Source organism: Coptis chinensis, chromosome 2 (genome assembly GCF_015680905.1).
Source record: "Coptis chinensis isolate HL-2020 chromosome 2, ASM1568090v1, whole genome shotgun sequence".
Taxonomy (NCBI): domain Eukaryota; kingdom Viridiplantae; phylum Streptophyta; class Magnoliopsida; order Ranunculales; family Ranunculaceae; genus Coptis; species Coptis chinensis.
In genome coordinates, this window is record NC_141457.1 from 16,455,794 (window position 1) to 16,477,155 (window position 21,362).

A 21,362-nucleotide genomic window follows, 5' to 3' on the forward strand; every position below is an offset into this window, starting at 1 on the left:
TATTTATAGCGTTTTTGGGTAAATGCTATCAATTTAATTGCGTTTTGTTTTAACGCTATTACTATTTCAATAGCATTTTTTACATAAGTGCTATCTATTTCGATAGCATTTTTTTTCAATCAGTGCTATCTATTTCAATAGCATGTTTTTCTTTTTTTTTTCTTTTTTTTTGGCGCACTGAATTGTTGTAATAACCACCACCACCTATGCAAATATACTTTAAAATCTACAAATTAACAACGCCTAAACACACGATAATTAACAATAACTTCATTCATTAATAACCAAAATATAGTATTCCACTGTACAACAACAAAAAGAACAAAAAACACAATTCAAGTTTTCACAAAAGTTTTTTTCAATAAGAAAAATAAACATGCTAGTGTCGACCTACTTCACGTGGTGATAAGTAAATATTACGTGCTTTGTAGGTCATGCAATTGCAGTCCCTTTAGCATCTCTCATTGTTTGCAATTAAGAATTTTCTCTCCAAAGACGTGGTTTTGAATACGTTAACAACTTCTTCTATCCAAACTTTCGAGATATTGTCTGCAAGAGGTACACCATGTACCGGTTTGATAGGATCATCAGTCTCCCAACGTCCTTTAACAACTAATTCATGTGGAGCCACCCAATTCAACAACTTACATTGTCGTCCAGGTGCCTACATTTCCAAAAACAAAAAGAAGAAAAAAACCTTAGTATGTGATGAGTAGTCTTAGGCACACATTATATATTGCACAATGACACACTAATATATCTTAACTCAATAAAATATCACACCAGACCAAATAACCCACAAGTTACCCCTGCTTGTAAAAAAAAATATTTTACCTATGGAAGAGTAGTTTGTATCCCCTGATCACCACTACCTATGCCTTGACCCTACCATCGTGCGAGAAAATGATTTCATGTCTAGCTTATCCATCCTTCCAGCCATCATAGCCTCATTCTATTAAGTTCAATCTACAAAATAGAAAAACAAAACAAAAGTAGTTAGGTTTAATATATCGTAAAGCGACAAAATCCAATATAATACAAAATGCAAACCTCAACTTCAGTAATGGCCTTATAATATCCTCATAAACTCCAACAACTTTCCCAGACATTTATACAACACAAAAGAGTACAAGTAAAAGAAACAAAACTTATCAAATATGATGGGTAACTTACTTGCAAAGACACTTTAAAATTGCAGAAATGCTGCAAAATGAATGCACAAAAAAGAATTAGTATCTCCTTAGTACAACAAAAACTGAAATAGGAATACCACCATAAAACAAGGAACTAAAACATACTACCTATGACCAATCAACTATGGCTAGGAAGATGTAATGCTTTGCATAACAATTTGAAACCTAACATATTCAAAATGCAAATGTTAGTTACCAAGTTCTAGTCAGCATACCACAAAGGAGGTAACTCAAAGATTGTAATGTCAAACCATGTGATACCTTCACCCATAAAATAGACTCCACCAGCTAATAACTTCTTCACACAACCCAAAATCCCAAACTTGTGTAACCTCTCTTTCAAGATGAAGTGAGCCAAAACAGCACTAAAACAATAAAGTTGTCGCTAAATTAAGTACCACTAGATGCTGAAAGTAGAAGGTAGTATGTGTCCGGAATGTGTACATATATAGGATGAAGAGAAATTACCTCACTAAAATACTTAATACGCCGATAGGAGTAACAATAATAGTGGGGCCAGAGGCATAGGTGAACGAAATTGGCAACCTCCTCGATTATCACTAATTTAGACACCATATAACAAGAGAACAACAATGGTGCCTTCGGTTAGTATAGCAATCATATTCCACAGTGAAAGATATATGCATTTCTTAAAAGAGCTCGATCCGAATATTCAACAATCTAATTTACCAATATCCATATAAGCTTCATTCATCACACACATATATCAGTCACAAAAATAAAAACATAATATATACACTATAGAGGTTGCACCTTCAACTAAGGTTGCCTATGTATCTAATCTTTCAAGATTAGAATCAAGCCTTATGTAGCTCTTACACTTATATTCCTTGCATAAAAATCATATATCTAAAACCCCAATATACCAACATCACATTTCAATATCATTCATAAAAGATGAAAAAATACTATAAGAAAGGTTTCAAGAAACTCTCACTGGTTTACTATAGAAATTTCCAAAAATAGGCCCGTGCACCTAAATAGAGAATATCATAAGTTATCTAGCCACTTTGTCAATGTTATAACTATCCCTACATTCATCCAAATAATACACCACTTGATTATTTAGAAACTAGAATATGTAAACTTACGTTTTCATATAGAACTCGAAGTCCCAATATCATTCCATCTAGAAGTAAAAAAAGCTCAAACTTAGTAAAAATCCTAATTTTCAGCAAACTAGAAATCTGACGCACTATTTTCCGATTGGTACAACTCTTTCCACGGGTATCCAAAAGCAGTGAGGTTTTTTGCGTTGAAAAGCTAACACACAAAACTTACTTTCTTATGTTTTACAAAAATTCTCAACTTCATTCTAAATATGTAAAAATTGTGCTCGAACACAGTATACAGAAGCTGTTTTCTGACAAATTGTTTAATGTCATTCAAACTTCTAGATGTCATATCTTTCTCTACAGGCCTCAAAATGCTATGAGTCCAATTGGTATGGAAAGAAGACTCGTAAAAATTACTTTTTCATGTTTTAATGAAAGCCTAAATCAACACTTCACCATATGAAAAGATGACCCCAATCCAGTGCACTGAAACTGTTTTCTGCCGTCAGAAAAGTTTGACGACCTAAGTTGTCAAAATCATAACTTTCAACCCACACATCCAAATGAGTTGGGGCATTCTAAGTTGAACAAAGGACTCATTGAACTTTCATTTAGTGTTGGATTCAATTAAAAATATCAAACGTTTAATTTTATATGTAATGTCAAAGTAGGAGGCAGAAGCATAAAATTTCCAGTTCATCCTTAATACTTTGCACTCGATTGAAATTTAACAACCACACTACAATTAATCTGATCTTAAACATGTTCAAATAACATAAAAACAGGGTAAAAAGACAATTACTCACCTTAGGAATGAACCCCAACAATAGTAGATAACGCTTTAATTAACACTTCCATCACTAGCTACCTATTTTGAAATCATATAACCAAGAGAATTTAACCCAAGTCCTAAGTTTCCACAATTGATATTCACACACCAAAATTTAAATACTGAGTTACAGACTGAGATTAGCAAGGACAACAACAATAAATTCAAGAAACCATACACAAATCCACAGAACTTTTAATCGCAAGTCTTGATATTTCACTACTACGACAAATAACCCCTCTCAATCTTTCGAGCCAATCAATTTCATCAAATAACTATCATTCTTAAAATCAAAGCTTTGAAAAGTAAGATTTCATGTTTAACTAATAAGATTGGATGAATTCAACAGGAAAAATATAAATATGACGTAAAACTTGAAATAGATTCTGCAGAACCTGGACGAACTAGTGATGCTCTGTTCTCTATATCCTCCCCTCCTCATTTTCTCTCGAGAGAAATTCCAATGTAAAGAAGATATAACATGCCATAAACAGATGAGGAGAACGTCCAACCCCTTTCTCATTCTCTTTCTCTCCCTGTACCCTACATAGTATGGCTAGCTCTTGACAGTACAACCAGTAGAGGTTTATGCACTTGGATTCTTCGCAAAAAAATTCAATTCATAACACACTTCAATTCGACAATGTAATCAATGCCAAACAACAATGTAATCACTACAAAATAAACTCCACAGTTTCGAAAAATTAATCCCATGTTAAAATACAAAGTGATTTCTTCAAATAGAAACCAACTCACCGGTAAAATTCTTGAACTTGAAGCACGAGAGCGAGAGAGGGAGGGCGCCAAGTCTAGAAAAATGCGAGAGAGATTAATTGATGAACGAGAGAGAGACGAGGTGGGGGTGAGAAAGGAGACCGTCTGTTTTTGGGAGTGGAATGGGTTTCGGTTTCTACATTTCGAAAGCTTGAGATTTCAGATTTTTCATTTTGATTCCTTGAGTGTGTTGGGTTTTGAACTGTTTGAACTTTGAAGTGTCGGTTTTCTAAAATGGGAAATAATGAAAATTTTAGAAAGCTCCCATATGGTGGCCGTTTTGGGGTACCTCGTGAATATGGTGTGGTGGTGCGGCTTTGCTTAGCGAGGATTTTGATTATTAAAGAGAAAACCAGACGGTGGGGTTGTTTTGCTTCGTTTGGTAAGATATGGGAAATATAAAAACAAGAAGGGCGGGGCTGAAATTTGGAATTTTCATTTGAGGCGGGCCCGAAAATTTGGTGTAAAGTCCAATAATTGACCCGCGGCAATAGCACTTCTCTAAAAACGCAATCAATTCTATTGCGCTCTTCGTCCAAACGCTATCCCTTACTTTCCCAAAAACCTTTATAGCATTTTTTTATAAAAGCTATTGAATAAATGCTATCTATTCACATTTTTCTAGTAGTGCACGAGTTCCACATCTTCATGTTCTGAATAGGATTTCGAGATGTTTTAAATTCTCTCTATGACAGGGACTTCTCTTTGAGGCAAAACGGACAGCAAGATTTGCAGTGAACACTTGACTCTTCCGCAAAACAAATTTGAAAAGGCAAGACAAAAGTTACTGGGTAAGTCTCATTATACATTTTATGCAACATATCCAAAAAGTTTAAAATATTTATGATTAGAATTGTAGATATCTGTAGAGAATGGTAACATGAAAGACAAACATGAAAACTATCACATTCCTATAGTTTATCACATGTCTCTATAAGTGACCACTACAAGAAAATTGACTTTTTCCCACGGTTGCCCGGTATTTTTTCCCACGGCCTAAAACCTTTGCATATTCTCCCACATATTTTGACCGTAGCAAATGGGTTTATCTTCATTCCGTGCCTTTAATACTTTTACCCACGGTTTAAATGTTTACGTGGACCGTGGGTGCAGCCACGAAGAGAAACCGTTGGTACCCATTTTTAGATCCAGGACGGATGTTCCATGCGTTTTGACCGTAGGAGTAGGGGCTACAAAATAATTCCAACACACAGAAATTAAGTTCCCCCACAGCTTCTCCCCCACCGCCACATGCCTTTTCTCCTTCCCCCACTTAGCTTCTCCCCCACCACCAGTTACTTTTTCTCCTTCCCCACCGCCACTTACCTTTTCACCTTACTTTGTAAGTTCCATCTTTAGACAATTGTTTAATTTTTTTAAAAAAAAGTAAGGATTTTGATGGCTTTCTTTTCTTCTATGTTCTTTTTCTCTAATTGTGTTGTTGGCGTGCAGATTTGAAGAGGATATTTGGGCTGATTTGAAATTCGTTTTGCAAGCCTTAACAGGTAGCTGTATACCTATTAAACTAATCCACTTACTCTTTTTTTTTCTTCTCTTTCCCCTTCTCTCATCTCAATAGATTTTACATGAATCTTATGAACTTAAAATGGTTTTCAGAAATTTGTGAAGGCATATATTTCAAATGGTGTTCAGAACATCAAAATTTTATTTCAAGCACCGATTTTTATTACAATTTTCATTGTTTTATCTTTCGTTTGTGCTGGAATGGTTGAAAGCTAGCTTGCAAGTCTCATAGGTATTACCTGGAAACAACTAATACCTATGAGATATTTGTATTTTTTTCTTCTTCTTGTGCATTTGCGTTGTTATTTATGTATGTATTAAAACTTTTCTTTGTGTTCTGTTATGTTAGAGTTTGAAACATCAAAAGAAATGGAAGTCTGATCCAAATTACACTAAAGCTTGGTATGACAGAGGTGCAAAAGTTCATCAGGCGGAAAAGTATAGGAAGGGTGCTTGTGAGAAGTAAGTAGATTTTATTTTTGGTTTAATAAGTAAATGTCAATATTCTACCTTAGAATTTGGAGGTTTTATATTCCATCATTAGGTGGAGTTGACATAGTTTAGACTATGAAATTTATCAAATGGAAAAATAGGTTCACTTTCTTTTTTGCCTTCAAAATATAAAAATGAGTTGTCAAAATCTTGTACGGAAGGCTTTAATTTATAATTGATGAGACCATAAGCCCGTTTCATGTATACTGTTTATGTACTTATCAAGTACTGTCTAAATGAAAAAATGTGGTGCATTGTATTGATTGAATGAATCATCTTATCTTGTCACAGTTGTGGTGCAATCACACATGATGCAAAGGCATGCATGGATAGGCCACGGAAAAAAGGAGCAAAATGGACGAATATGTACATATCACCTGATGAAAAGATCGAGACTTTTGAGTTTGATTACGTTGGCAAGCGGGATCGTTGGAATGGGTATGACACAGCAACATTTGCTCGTGTCATTGAAAGATACAAAGCAAGGGATGAGGCCAGGAGGAAATACTTGAAAGAGCAGCAGCGGAAAAAGTTAGAGGAGAAAAACAGTAATCCTAGTGAATAAGTTGAGGTTAGTGAGGAGGAGGAGGATGATGATGAAGATTCATTGATGGTAGATGAAGCAAAGGTGGACGAGAGCAAACAAATGGACTTTGCAAAGGTTGAAAAGCGTGTGCGCTCCACTGGAGGTGGCAGCACAGGAACTGTAAGGTAAGTGTTTTGCTTATTTCTAAACTATGTCTAGGAGAATGGTCTGTCTTCAGATAGTCTCCCCCACTCTCTCACACACACAGCCATACACTAATTTATGTAGTTGACTAGTTTTCCTGCATCTTGAGTAGCTGTTTTTGTAGTTTATGCATCTCGAACCTTTAACTGAAGTTATTGATTTGAGGAACTTGCGAATTTCGTGAGGATCTGACAAAATACCTTTTGAATCTTAAACGTCAATTCTGCCCATTCACGATCCCAAAACTTCGGTCTATCGTGAAGATCCTCTTTCGGACAGTGATCCGAATGAGAAGTTTTACGGAGTGAGTGTTTAAAATTTACACTTCTGATTCATTAATATACACACCTTACTCGTGGTGTTAATCAATTTGAGTTTTGTTCTTCAGGGTGACAATCAGTATAGAACAAGTGGTCAAGCAATGGAGTTCAAGCAGCTTAACGTTCATGCTTGGGAACCATATGAAAAAGGGCAAGATGTTCATATGCAGGTAGCTCCTTCTCAGGCTGAACTGCTGTATAAGAATTATAAGGTTATCAAGGAGAAATTAAAGACTAAAACAAAAGATACAATTATGGAGAAGTATGGAAATGCAGCAGCTGAAGAAGAAATTCCTAAAGAACTTCTCTTAGGACAAAGTGAGAAACAAGTTGAATATGATCGTGCTGGTAGAATGATTAAAGGCCAGGTAAGTTGTTTAACATTTATTCATGTATATGCTCATTGGTTCCCTTGTTTCATTGCCGAGCCTTAGTGTTTGGAAACCCCTTTTAGTCTTCAACAACACTTATCATTCCCGCTTCAATTTGGATGGCTAGGACTGATGTGGTCTTCATTTAATCCACATGGTACTACTCTTTTTCTTGAAGAAGATCCTAAATGGGTCCAAACTATACTAAGAGACGCAGCTTCACTTCATGCCCAGCATGTTCTTTACCATACACAACTTTCGCAAGCTGATGAGCTTATTCGGTCTTATCGGTCTGAGCAAGATTGTGCTCACCTTCAACTTAAAGGTAATAGTGGATGTAGGCTAGCACTGAGTGATTTACCTAGTGAAGTGTATGATAAGGAATGGGATCTTATAATGATCGATGCGCCCAGGGGATACTTCCACTGGCGCCGAGGGAAAATGGGAGCTATTTATTCAATTTCTTTGTTATGGCTAGGACTAGAAAGAGTCTTTGGTGTTACTCATGTGTTTCTTCATGATGTGGATAGAAAGGTTGAGAAGATGTTTGCTGAAGAATTTTTGTGTAGGAAACATTTGGTTCATGCTGTTGGGAGGCTTTGGCATTTTCAGATTCCATCTGGGATTAACCTTACTCACTCATCCAATGCCATTACATTCTGCTCAAATAATTAATGTAGGCAGATTACATTTTACTACTGTTTCTTTTACTTTTCCTGAATATTTCATTTTTCAATATTTTTAGTCAAAACTCTAAACTTTGACACAAATCAGAATGCCGCAAAAATACTACTTTTGTTCTTTACTGAATTATTATGGGAATTGGCACGATATATTATATTATTATTATATAGTAGTCGATACTTTCGATATAAGCGGTGTCTTGACATTTTTACTTTCTTGGTATTGGTGTTTGGCCTTGGTCACGCGATTCACTGATGTGGTCTTCATCAGTGGGACATAGCTGGAATGTATTTAATGGAATGTTTTCCAATTTGTAGGTTTATGAGCAACAATATAGCTGCGACGGAATCAGTGGGACATCTAAGATGGTGCTAGGGAATCTATCGGATTACTGGAAAATGAAGGCGTGATTTACACAACAATCGACGAGAACCACTATAAGTCCGCTTTAAATGGTTGAATGCTCTTTCTTCTTCGAGTTCATCAGTGTTTGTGATTTGGTTTTTTAATCCACTTTGTCATGCTGTAGTTTTGTCCCTTTTATTATTTTTAGTTTTATTTTGTTCTCTAAAAGTTGTAGATCCTACTATGTTGAAAGAGAAATCGAGATAGTTGACGAAAGCTTACAATATTTAATTAATTTGCTAGGTCTCTGTTGATTGCCCGGATTTGTAGGTGAAACAGGAATTAAAATATCAATTTTTTTTTTGAAAAAATAAATAACTCTGCCACGGCCCATAGCCGTCGCAAAAGCACTTTTTTCCACGGTCATTCACTTTACCACGGTCAAATAACAACAGGCCAAAAACCAAAATTCACGACACAAAGACCAAATCCCATGCACTAAGACCGTAGGAAATATCTTTCCCCACGGACTACAACCGTCGGTAAAACTAATCTTTACCTATAGACTCGAACCGTGGGAAATACTGACTTTTTCCGACGGCTTTTCCTACGGTTTAAAACCGTGGCAATACCGACGGCAATGACCGACGCAAAGACCGTCGCTATTGGTGGGTTTTACCGACGGTCATGGCTGTCGGCAGACCATTCCCGACGCACAAAAAGCCCACGGTCCTCCGACGGTCCAAAACCGTGGGAAAAGCCCTTTTCCCACGGTTTTGGACCGTGGCATAAAACCTGTTTTCTTGTAGTGGACATTTTTAGCTAAAAACGTGTTAAATATGTCATCATGAATGTAATAAAAAAACTCCTAAATAAGCACAACTCATGAATAAGAAGTAAAATAATAGCAAAAAACGTAAGAAAAATAAGTTAATAGATAACAAGTAAAATACACAACGAAATGAGTCACCTGGTCAAAGAGAAGAAATCTTTCTATCCCCAACCTACCCGAAAAAAAAAACCACTCCTAATTTGATTCCTTATTAGGGCTTGGACCTAATAAGCCATGGTATAATGAAGTTTGTCAACTATTGGAGCCAAAACTGAAACCCATAAAATGAACCACTGAAAGCAAACACATAAGGTGTAATTACATGCTACCTTACACCTACTTAAATCGATAAGTCATACTGGGTTTAAGTCAACAAGGTTGGGATTTAAGAAGCTAGTTCTCATTTTGTGATGCTTTCACAATGCCAACACCTCTCCTCCCATAGATGGAGTAAAACCTATTCTTGTGAATCTATTCGAGGACGATAATCCTTTAAACTAATCCATCTTAGCCAAATCATATAAGTCGACTGAAAGCCAAGGCAATATAACCACATTAACGACAGAAAATTAAAGTAAAGTTTGTTGATTACCATGATCAGGCATAGCTGCAAAAGATACTATATCTCCATGCTTTAATATGGCTCCAGACACATTTTTCTTTAGCTTTTCCTAATTAAGATACATCCCATTTGTACTGCAAAACACTTAATCTAATCAAACAACTCACATAACGACATCTGTCTAATAAAGAAAAGTCTACTTAAAATGCAAAACCTGGTGTCTTTCAAAAGACAGCATTACACGAAGTAGCCTCAACATCCTCCGAACCAATTCTGGCTTTATAGATTCTACAATGCCTACCACTAACCGCATTCGATTGAATACCGAACTTCATATCCTCTTCTAGTCGTCCAATGCAGTGCTCATCCCCAGTCAAAAGAATATTCATACCCTGCCACTCATTTCATCAGCTTATATATATAAATAGACTTTTTTATTTTTATTTTAAGTTACCTGAGAAAGTTTACGGGCTTTGGGAGAAATAGCAGTGAGAACACCCCAAACACCAGGTTCAGAATTCTGAAGAGGTTGAGTAGATAATTTATGAGCAACGGATATGATGAAATCTTTTTGAGTTGGCGGTGGGGTCGGCTTTTTAGCTGGTGTTGGTTCTTTTGGAGTTATTTTAGGTTGGGAACTTCCGTTTTGTGAACATGAGTCAGGCATAAAGACAACATAATGTCTTAGAATGACAAAGTGCTTCAACCAAAAGAAATGGACAGAACTTAAGGTACTACAAATAGCAAGTCAGAGTTATCAGGCCGGCCTTAGGCTTCCAAAGGTTATCAGATACTAAATGACGTAAGACCTACAATCATAATTGAAATTAGTCATACCTCTACGAAGTCGAAAACATTCTGCTTGGTCTTCATTTCAACTAGCATTAGTTCAGACCTGCTTTTTGTTGCAATTAGTCAAACATAAGGACCACAACAAGTTTTAGAACAAAATTTTACTTCAACAGATTGAAATGGAGAAAATATGAAGTATTTTTGAATAAAAATTCAAAGCTTAGGACCGGAATAGCATGTCACGTTGACCTGTTTACATCAAATATAATAAACAGTGAATGAAGTCATTTCATATGAACAAAATTTATCAAAAATATCTTAAGAAAAACACTACCTTCAGAGTCGAAATCGGTAAACCCTAACCCTAAAAAGTAAAATTGTGAGATGGGAAAGGGAGACATGAGGAAGAATAATTACTTTTGATTGAAGACGTCGTTTTCGCTGCTGAAAAACGAGATGATTTAGAGAAAGAAGATGACTTTCAGGAAAATAAATGGGGCGATAACATAAAGAGCTCAACCTGAAGAATAAATGGGGGAGATAGAAGCACTACTAAAAAAAAATGCTTTTTGCAGCAAGTTATTTACTGCGGCCACTATATTTGAGGCTAAAAAGTACTTTTTGCGGCGACCGTCCTTAGTCGTGGCAAAATGTTGTATTTTTCCACGTCTTGTCATCATTCGCGGCCAAATCATAGGTTCTCGCAGCGGCTGTGGACATCTCGCGGCTACAGGTTTACTTCTGGCCTCAGAAGTAGTTAGGTCGCGGCAAGATGTTGTACTTTGTGTGGCGAGGTCGAGTTAGCCACGGCAAAATGTAATTTTTTTATACCGGTTAAATTTGTTATATAGAAAGAAATGAAACTAAGAAGGATAAAAATGGACCCGCACTTTATTTCGTTCTAGCGCCCAATGATTTTGACCTTTTGAGAAGAAAAAAAAACATTTTTGTTAGGGTTTCATTTCTTTTACTCATAACAAAATATGGCGGCAAAAAGTAAACTTACATCTGATCCACAGTTTCTAGTAAACCCCCATATTTCACTACTCAAATCTTCATCTAATAGCATCAGAAAACCCAATTCTTCGTTCATATTTGGAAGCCCTTTTACCGAAAGTGGAAGATTAGTAGATTCAATTACGACTTTAGAACCAGGTAACCCAATCCTTGTGTTACAATTCATTTTTTTTCTTCACCAAACCCATTTAATTTCAGCTAGAGATTCCTCAATTTTTTTGTGTGTTCATGTGGGTGTATTTTGTTGTGGTTATTTCTTAGAATAACAATTGAGCAATTTAGGTAAAATGTTAATGTGTCAAATGTAAGTAAAAAGTTAAAAAAAAGTTCACATTTTTCCATAAAAAAAAGTTAAAATCTTCTTTAATTCTGTGGCTTTCAGCTTTGAATTCAACCAATGATTATGTACTAACCAATGTTTTGGTCTTTGCAGGAATTTTTATCCGGTGGAAGTATATCTTCTTCAGAACAAAGAATATTTTGAGCATGAGATTGATTGTGAACAATGAATTAGTTGAGTTTGCATATGAACCCGATTCTTGTTTGATTTGAATTGATTTACATCAAATTGATTTAAACTTTGGTTCTCGATTATAATTTCTGTTGATTTATTTGTGTAATGCATGTTAGCCTCGTCCTGTTGTCCATGTTTTGGTTAAGTTGTTTGTGTTTGTTATTTAAAAAAGTTCATAACTGATTTTATGTGTTGAAAGTGTCTATTATTTAAGCTATGTTTTTATCTCAAAATGTCCATATGCGAACTTGTATGTGTTCAAATTTGCGTCCACGAATATGCTTAGCTACTAAGTGATATGTCCACATTCTTGGTTGCAGTTGAACTATATATGCTCACCTTTGCATGCATTCATGTGAACTAAGGGTTGGTAGTGTCTCAGGGTTGTAAATTGTAGACCAGGATAGCTTGATTTTATGAGCCCAAGTTTGACGGCACTCAAGTGGATACAAACCTTTATAACTGAATCTGGAATATTGGATAATACTTTAGGGCCTTGTAAAGTGCATGCCACTCATGCAATGATCGCAAAAATTAAAGGGAGAAGGGAAGAGTCATAGTTTTCCGAAAAAATTACAATGTGGACCTGTTAAGCTAATATTAGTGCAATCCCGGTGCTAGTTCTGCTTTAGCAAGAGTTATATATTTTCTTTCTTTATATTTCTTTTCAGATGTGACCACCTTGATGTTTATTGGTCAGTATTTATTTTTACACTATGCGGATAGTATGGTTGATACAACGTTATTTTATACGCATTCGTATCCTTTGGCTTTTGAAAATTCAACTTCTTGTGTAATCAAATTGCTGACAGAAAACTTGATAGAGAAGGGTATTCCTCTTAAATGTCTTCATACAAAGAAGTACTTGAGTCCCACTAGTACTATGGTTTGGTCATGAATTCAGTTTAGGATACCCAAAGCTTTTTCACTTCAGTGAATGGTAAGATAAATTCATGGGGGCTCTACGACTATTGAGACCTTAGTATGTGTTTTCTATTCTAACCATAGAACTTGAGTAGTAAATTCAGTTCAGTTAAATTCAAGGTTTATGTTGCTTGTATTTTTTGTCCAACTTCGGTATATGTATCATTGATCATATATACATGTGTTGCACAACTAGAAGCCAATGGCTATCACCCAATATATGTAGAGTATGTAGTCGCCTTTTTTGTTTAATTAGATCATTGCTTTGATTTGGACTCTTACTTTCTTTTTTTTTTTCTTTTTTTTTTCTTCAGATTATTCAATTCTGTGTAAGATAATATTGATGGATTTCTGTCGTACAAAGTTTTGAGGGCCAATGCAAGGCAATCATTGAAACTCGTCAGACGGGTATGCTCTTGTTCTCGAGTTAGTCCTCCCCTTTTGATAAAGGCTATAAACATGTTTCTATTATATCTAAAACATGATATTGTAGTCTGAGTTCTAAGATTGTATTCCATCAGGGTACTCACTTAGTAATCCCTTGCCATCTAGTTTCTAAAATACTTACACCGTGTTTCAGGTTCGTGGGAGTTTAATGAGAGCAAGTCGGAAGTTACTTTGGGTCGAATTGCCTTGGATCTTTTGAGTGTGGTTCTAAAACTTGCTGCTGATTGAGTGATCTTTGTTATATTAAATGTGGTTGCAGTATAAAGAAGATGAGGTGTCACTGATTTAGGATCTGATTGTTGGATGACTTGGAAGACCCAGCCATATGATGAAGTGGATGTATGTCATTGACACAAAGAACTAAAGCTTAGCTTGTTTCATGTATTTTTTTTTCCCATCGTACCAAGTTATTATTTATTGGTCAAGTGAGATTTTGTACTTGGCAATCAAAGACTTATTTGATTTAATGGAAATTGTGGTATTTTATTGTTGTAATTATTTTGAGGTACCATATATATGTTTTTTGTTGGATTATTAAATGGTGCAAAAACAAAACAAAAATAATAATGAATTTAAAAAATACAAAAAAAAAAAAAAAACTTTTAGCCGCGACCAAGTCGTGGAGAGATATATATTCAATTTTAATGTTTCATAGCTTTTGCTGCGGAGGGGCTGTGACAAAATGATAATTACTTTTGGAAAAAATAAGAATATCGTTCAAATGGACAATACATTTTGTAGCGAGAAGTCCGTAGCAAGAAGTTGAACATTTAGTAGCGGCCACTTTAGCCGTGGCAAAAAGGAACTTGCCACACCATATACTGCCACGGTGGAGGCAAAAGGTTTTTCCGCTGCAAAAGGCTTTTTGCCACAAAATTGGGGCTTTTAGCAATGGGGCCTAGCCGTGGCAAAATGCCAGATTTTTAGTAGTGAAGAGAGACAACCTTATACCCACTTCTTCTTCTTGCCACCCATATCTGTGATGGCGTGAGAGAGAGAGAGATGGGAAGAAAACTGAGTGAGAGGGTTTACCCTAATGCTATTTTGTCGAATATTTTGCAGTGATACATTTCATTTCGCGTACCTTTATTTTTCAAGAGATCAACTGATATAAAAACACAGATTTACATCAACGGTTCAAACAAAAAGAAACATGACCGTGGCCAAAAACACACCTAAACTCAAAACCACACACGTAATTGGCCACAGCTGCTAAAAGCTTCAGCTACGGCTAAAGACCATAGATACTCTGCCACAGCCATAAACCGTGGCTAAAGCTAACTTGTACCTGTGGCCAAAAGTCATTTTTCTTGTAGTGTCATAGCAACATAAGAACCCTTAGCTTCCCCACACATGGTGTTACTAGACCTATTCTTCATGATGAGTTCAAGAACCGTATAAATTGTATCATACATCTCCATCAAGCTACAAATGGATTTATAGTGAGAACTCCATCGAGTTTCTCCAGCTCGTTGCAATGTACAAACTTGATTAGCACCTCGTCCACTATTAAGCTCACCAATTGCTAACAAGTTTTCAATTTCCTCTTTTTGAGCTTTCTCTAACTCTTTCTTCCTCTTAGGTAGAACATGGAGATTAACAATGGATGCCAACTTTGAAAAGAATAACCTAACATTGAAAACATCTTTAGAAGCTGCAACTAATACAAGTTGTAGTTGATGCACAAAATATGCATAAAGACATTCCTTAAGAAATAGTGTTTGTAATCCATTCCATTGACCACACATATTACTAGCACCATCACAATCTTGGTCTCTCATATTTTCAATAAGCAAATTCTTACTAGCAAGAACTTTGGAAATCTCTTTTTTCAAAGTTAATGCACAAGTGTCTTCAACACCAACAATAGCAAAAAACCTCTCTCTAACAAAACCATCACGATTAACAAATCTTATAATAATTGCTATTTTCTCTCTCCATGAATTATCTTGTACTTCATCCACAAGGATACAAAACTTTGCATCACCAACATCCTCACGTATTTTTTTCTCACATTTTCGGCAAATATATGCAAAAGTGCCTTTTGAATACCATGTGAAGTATACATGGCATTTCCCGAACAATTACCTACTATTTCAACAACTTTCTTGTTCAGCAATTTTGAAAACTCGGACATTGCAAGGAAGCTTCCACAATTCTTTGATTTCTTTGACTCATCTTGGCCTCTAAAAGGAAACCATTGTAGTGCAAGCATCCGAATACATTGAACAACATTTCGGAGTAGGATCCGATTATTTGCAATAGCTTCATTAGAAAGTCTATTGATAACACTATCTATATGCTGAGAAGGATTCATTAGATTCTCACAATACAATGTTGCCAACCTATGTAGAGAACAAAGACCACCTTCATGTTTCAAAGAAGGGCATTGCTTCCTACTGTTAACTTTCCTCCAATTTTGAAACCCATCAATGGTAAACACCGGATGCTTCGGAGGATTGGTTTCAAAGAGAAAACAATAAAAACAATATGCTCTATCCTTGTGGAGTGAGTACTCTAGCCAAGAAAATAGTTTGTACCAATTAGCGTTGAACTGACATCCTTGTTTTCCAAACATAGTCAATGGATAATCTTTTTCATTCTCATCAGCCGGTTGACAAGGTCCCATTCTAAGATAAGCTGCTCGGACTTCATCACGTTTGTTAAGCGGGTATTCATATATAGCAATACGTTTACCCGGATCACATTCAAATGGAGAAGTGATATCAACTTCCATAGGTGTAACTTCTTGAGCTTTGGAAGAATGTTCAATTCCGACTCTTTGGACTCAAGGAGAAGGTTCAACTCTTTCAATTTCGACAGCTTGAACTTTGGTAGGACGTTGCTCATCCCCATCAAATTTTGAAGTATGAAAAATAGATGTTAAAGTTTCGCCACTTTCCGGTTTATCATATTTTCGCTTATAGAACGATAGAAGAGTTAATGGTTATTTGGGCGTTTGATGATACGACATTGTAACCTAAGATTTTAAATAGTTATCAATATACAATACATAGAGAAAATAATTATTACTGGGCATTATTACATCATCCACACAATCCAAAATTTCTAATGCATAAAAACAAAATCCAATTCAAACAAAATAGTTCTATTGGTGTCACTAAACCCTAGACAAATAAACGAATTCATATAAACAATTTAAATAAATTGGTGTCTTAACTAAACTAATGTCTAATGCACAAATATTTAAACAACTAAACAAGTATCAAAATAAGTTAATAAATTGAGAATAATTAAACTAAAATTTTTACCTTATGAGAATAATAAGAGTTTGCAAGAGTTGAATAAGTGAAGAACCGAATAAAAGAATAAGAAAATACTCCCAATAGGCCAATAGCGAGGAAGAAGAACCGAGAGTGTGATTGTGTGAGATACTACCCGTCACCCAAGAGTTACCCGAGAGTTCAGACTTCAGAAGTTCAGAGTTACCCGGGAGACTGAGAGAGGAGAGTTTCTCTTTGTTCCTGTTCGTTGGTATTTCTAATTTCTTAGTTTCTAAGTGACTGGGCTCAATAAGTCAATGGGCTAGGCTCAATTTGTTGGCCTTAAGTTTCTATTTTGAAATTTGAACACTACTACTTTTTTTTTACCAAAGCTTGTTACCATTGTTCATACATCAGCATAGTTCATACCTCAAACATGAGGTATGAACAATCAATGTTCATACTTAATTGTTCATACCTTAACATGAGCTATGAACAATCATTGTTCATGCCTCAACATGAGCTATGAACAATCATTGTCCATACCTCAACATAATGTATGATCAGTTAGAACACCTATTGGAGTATACCTATTTGGGGTATGAACAATAATTGTTCATACCTCAAACATGAGCTATGAACAATCAATGTTCGTATGAACATTAAACCTATTGGGGGTATGAACAATCATTGTTATAGCTCAACATGAGCTATACACACCACTGTTCGTAAGAACAATCACTGTTCATATACTTCAACATGAGCTATGCACAATCACTGTTCATACATCAACATAATGTATGATTAATAAAAATATCTATTGGAGTATGAATAATCATTGTTCATACATTAACATAGTATATGAGGTATGTTCACCTATTTGGGTACGAACAATCACTTGGGAGGAAGTGTTGTTGTTGGTGTCATGGGAGGAAGTGCTGTTGTTGGTGTCTTGCTAGGTGTTTCGTTCCGAGTTTGGTGCAGTAGGTCTTGACCAATGGAGGGAAGTAAGGATTGAAAGGAAATACTTTTGGCCAGCAATCGTTATCAACTGCAGTGGTAGCTCTACAACATGCTGGACCGAGTAGGTGAACTTGGAAGCTGAAGAAAGAGGTAATGACCTAATTCAAGCACCCTTCGGTCTTCTGGAGCGACGTTATATTGTTCCGACATCTGGGATTAACCCAAATGTATTCAGAGATGCATCTTCAAGTTTGGAATCAGTTTTAGCAGATGAAGCTATTAAGGCCGGCTTGGCGCCAGACTGAACATTAGCACAATATTGCCTGAGCAACGGAGGAAACAAAGGGTTGAAGGGGAACATTGCTGGCCAACAACTCGTACTAATTTCTTTGATGGCATTACAACAACCAGGACCAAGTAAGCCTACTCGACCACTGAGAAAAGAGGTGAAAATTTCTGACACGCATCCATCAACATTTAGGAAAGACGACCAGCATTTTGTGATATCCTAAACTGGATTTGGGGGTACAACTAACTGGGCTATTGTAGGAGCGATCACTGATTTTGCTACACATGCTACGATCAATGATACTTTCGAAGACATATTTTTTCTTTCCTGATTGTGGTTTGCTCCCCCAACTGCTACTACTTTTTGTATTTGAGCGAGACGGGGTGGGGGGTATTAAGTAGAACCAAAGGTTAGTAACATACATACTTCTTGAAACGTTTGCTTTTATACTCTCTCCTTTAAGTGTATTCTACGGTAACCTTTATATTCAATATATGCTAGTACATAAACCAGGGGGAGATAAAGAAAAAAACTGAAGGTAGCATTACGCTCATGTATAGTACCAAAAGCAGGTCTGCATCTAATATAATTAAAAATTGATTTAATGCCATTTATTATACAGTAACCTAACATTAACAATCCATTGGTCATCCCAAAAACTCACATTCAAAAAATATTGCCGCTCTCGTACATAGCTATCATGGAGAAGTTTGTCATTCGAAGTATATACTATTAGTTCCTTCAGCATATGCTTTGACATTGTGCGACATTGGAAGAGAGGATCAGAATTTAAAAACAGTGAGTACTGATGATGACCAGGAAATCAAGAGCCAAGAGCTAAACTAGGCACAGTTTCTTTCCGAGTTGAGATTGTTTGGAGCACGTCCTTCACTAGTAACACTGTCAGAATGCTACAGATATCTTCCAACCGTGCATCGTGTTGGGTAAGTTTGATGGAGAAATGGTGCTAAGCTAGTAACTAATTAGTCTTCTAACGGATTAATGATCATCATAATCAACTAGAAAAATCAGTACTTAATGAAATCAAACAGTACAGTGGAAACTGAAAATAGGGACTTCCAAAATACTAGATATACCATATTATATACAACACACAAGCAAGAATTTAACAGTAAACCTGACCACCAGCATATATACATCAATGAATACTACAAGCCACTATTGAATTCCTAACGAAATCAAGGCTAACAGTTATTTCATGAAACTCCTAACATATACAATTCGTTGTCATCAGTTTCAATTCCATGTCAGCACCGACTTGCAAAATTACTTCTGATTCCCTTGCGGAAAAGGTGATATCACACAAAAACTTAAACCAAAATGTAAAAGACAAAACCACTGGGATAAATATATATATAGACATCTCTTGAAAACAATTAAAATTTTCAAATGATTTGGTGAGGTGAGCCAGGCCTGTGCAATAGTGCAACACATAGGCGACTCTTGAAAGTCCCAATAGCTAGCTATTGTGGCGGGCCTTTCCCCATTAAAAAATTAATTTAATATCGTGTGAGACAATGCCCCACATATCAGATATTAAACTGATAAGAACAGATACTACACTTGATCTTAGCCAAAAGGCCGAGAAAGGTATGCTTTTGCTTTGCTTACTATCTCAAATCTGCTTTTATAACCATTTATGTTTTGCTGCACCATGTAGCTGGTCGATATGGGATAGCGCTGATTTCACTGAGGACTTTATTATCACTAATTCTAATGACATAAAATTGAAATAACTCGTTGAAATATAAATTGTAGAAATTGTTCGATAAAGGTTGTACACCACAACCATTTGATGAACCAAAAAGCTTTACAACGACCACAATTTGCAAGTTCAGTTAGCAAAGTGACCTTCCGAATAAAGTCTGCACTATTAAATCATATATTTAATTGAGGACGTTGTAGCAAACAACAACTAATTAAAGAGACAAAACACAAGATTTATAGTGGTTCGGAGCCATTGCAGTTTCTTACGTCCACTGGAGAAGAAATGGTGTTTTATTGCTTGATTAATTCTAGGGTTTATTACAGAGATCTATATATATGCATAATCGTGCATTGCTGTTTCTAAAAGGGTGGCCGGAGTTTTACTTATAGAAACTACTCTGTAAAGCGCAAACCAAACAAACTCGATTAGGGGGCGCACGCCATCACACTCTTTCTCCTCCCACACTCCCCCTCCAGTTGTAGTGCAAAGATATCCAGTGAGCTCAACTTAGAGAGGATATCATGAAACTGCAATGCTGGAAGTCCCTTGGTAAAAATGTATGTAAGCTATTGGTCACTACGAACGAATGAGGTAATAACTATGTTAACCTGCACCTTTTCACGCACAAAGTGGCAATCAATCTCAATATGTTTAGTTCTCTCATGGAACACAGGATTAGCAACAATATGCATTGCAGCCTGATTATCACAATAAATTGTAGTTGGCAGATGAAGACCAAAACATAAATCCTTCAGAAAAGCTCGCAACCAAATAATTTCACTGGTGGTTGAAGCCATAGCTCTATACTTGGCTTCAGCACTAGAACGAGCCACCACATTATGTTTCTTGCTCTTCCAAGTGACTAAGTTACTTCTGATAAATGTACAATAACCCGAGGTAGACCATCTATCAACTGGACATCCTGCCCAATCAACATTTGTATATGCGGTAATGGATGTACGCCTATTTTACCGCATCCAAATACCTCTTCCTAGCGACCCTTTTAGATATTGTAGTATTCTAGAAACTGCATTCATGTGTTGAACCCTTGGAGCGTGTATAAAACGATTAACCAAGCTAACTACATAAGAAATATTTGGTTGGGTAATAGTTAAATAGATTAGTTTAACTAATCGCTGATACTGACCAATATCAGTGAAGGGATCACCAGTGTTGTCTAACTTAGCTCCGCTGTCAGTTGGAGAATTATATGGTTTTATCCTCAGTTTTCCTGCTTCACGTAAAAGATCCAACACGTACTTTCTCTGATTAAGAAATATGTCCCTTTTTGAATAAGCAATTTCAATCCCTAGAAAGTATTTCATAATACCCATATCTTTGATGGAGAACTTCTTGTGCAATAGATCCTTGATCTTTGAAATCTCGATATGGTCATTACTAGTGATAACTATGTCATCAACATAAATAATAACAACAACCAAGCTAGACTTGCTAGATTTAACAAACAATGAAGGATCAACATCACTCTGCTTAAAATCGGTCATCACTAGAATAGAACTGAGCTTGGCATACCACGCTCGTGGAGACTGCTTGAGTCCATAGGTGGCCTTTTTTAGCGTGCATACTAATCCAACCTTAGCCTCCTTCGGATGTCCAGGTGGGATGCTCATATACACTTCTTCTTTAAGATCGCCGTGCAAAAATGCATTTTTAACATCCATCTGAAATAATTTCCAGTCTTGATTTACAGCTAGAGATACAAGAAATCTA

At 36.1% G+C, this 21,362-nt stretch overlaps 1 protein-coding gene, 1 long non-coding RNA gene, 1 other non-coding gene and 2 pseudogenes across 9 annotated transcripts; 2 read left to right on the forward strand and 3 right to left on the reverse strand.

The window, feature by feature from the left end:
- Positions 1-258: 258 nt before the first annotated feature.
- Positions 259-11,337, reverse strand: LOC147515128 (uncharacterized). Of its 6 annotated transcripts, none has more exons than XR_015209854.1 (11): positions 10,942-11,337; positions 10,570-10,627; positions 9,947-10,124; positions 9,763-9,866; positions 3,076-3,137; positions 1,662-1,753; positions 1,455-1,558; positions 1,302-1,358; positions 1,174-1,203; positions 835-966; positions 259-664 (listed from the first exon to the last, which is right to left on the reverse strand). It is a non-coding gene; the product is annotated as an uncharacterized LOC147515128 (long non-coding RNA). The 6 variants fall into 6 exon arrangements; XR_015209855.1 differs by having other exon boundaries at positions 10,570-10,630; XR_015209856.1 differs by lacking the exons at positions 9,763-9,866; positions 9,947-10,124; positions 10,570-10,627; positions 10,942-11,337 and adding exons at positions 3,494-3,772; positions 3,855-5,204.
- On the forward strand, positions 5,271-9,127 carry LOC147515129 (pre-mRNA-splicing factor SLU7-like; annotated as a pseudogene). The gene is made up of 6 exons (XR_015214476.1): positions 5,271-5,312; positions 5,746-5,858; positions 6,180-6,599; positions 6,784-6,922; positions 7,007-7,306; positions 8,311-9,127. The product of XR_015214476.1 is annotated as a pre-mRNA-splicing factor SLU7-like (transcript).
- LOC147515130 (arabinogalactan O-methyltransferase 1 pseudogene) lies at positions 7,322-8,121 on the forward strand (annotated as a pseudogene).
- Positions 11,338-14,727: 3,390 nt separating the features above from the next.
- Positions 14,728-16,163, reverse strand: LOC147515131 (uncharacterized). The gene is made up of 2 exons (XM_086592803.1): positions 15,479-16,163; positions 14,728-15,380 (listed from the first exon to the last, which is right to left on the reverse strand). The coding sequence occupies exons 1-2, from the start codon at positions 16,161-16,163 to the stop codon at positions 14,728-14,730; spliced, it is 1,338 nt and encodes a 445-aa protein (XP_086448929.1).
- Positions 16,164-19,320: 3,157 nt separating this feature from the next.
- On the reverse strand, positions 19,321-19,517 carry LOC147515132 (U2 spliceosomal RNA). Its single transcript, XR_015214503.1, has one exon. It is a non-coding gene; the product is annotated as a U2 spliceosomal RNA (small nuclear RNA).
- Between the last annotated feature and the right edge of the window lie 1,845 nt (positions 19,518-21,362).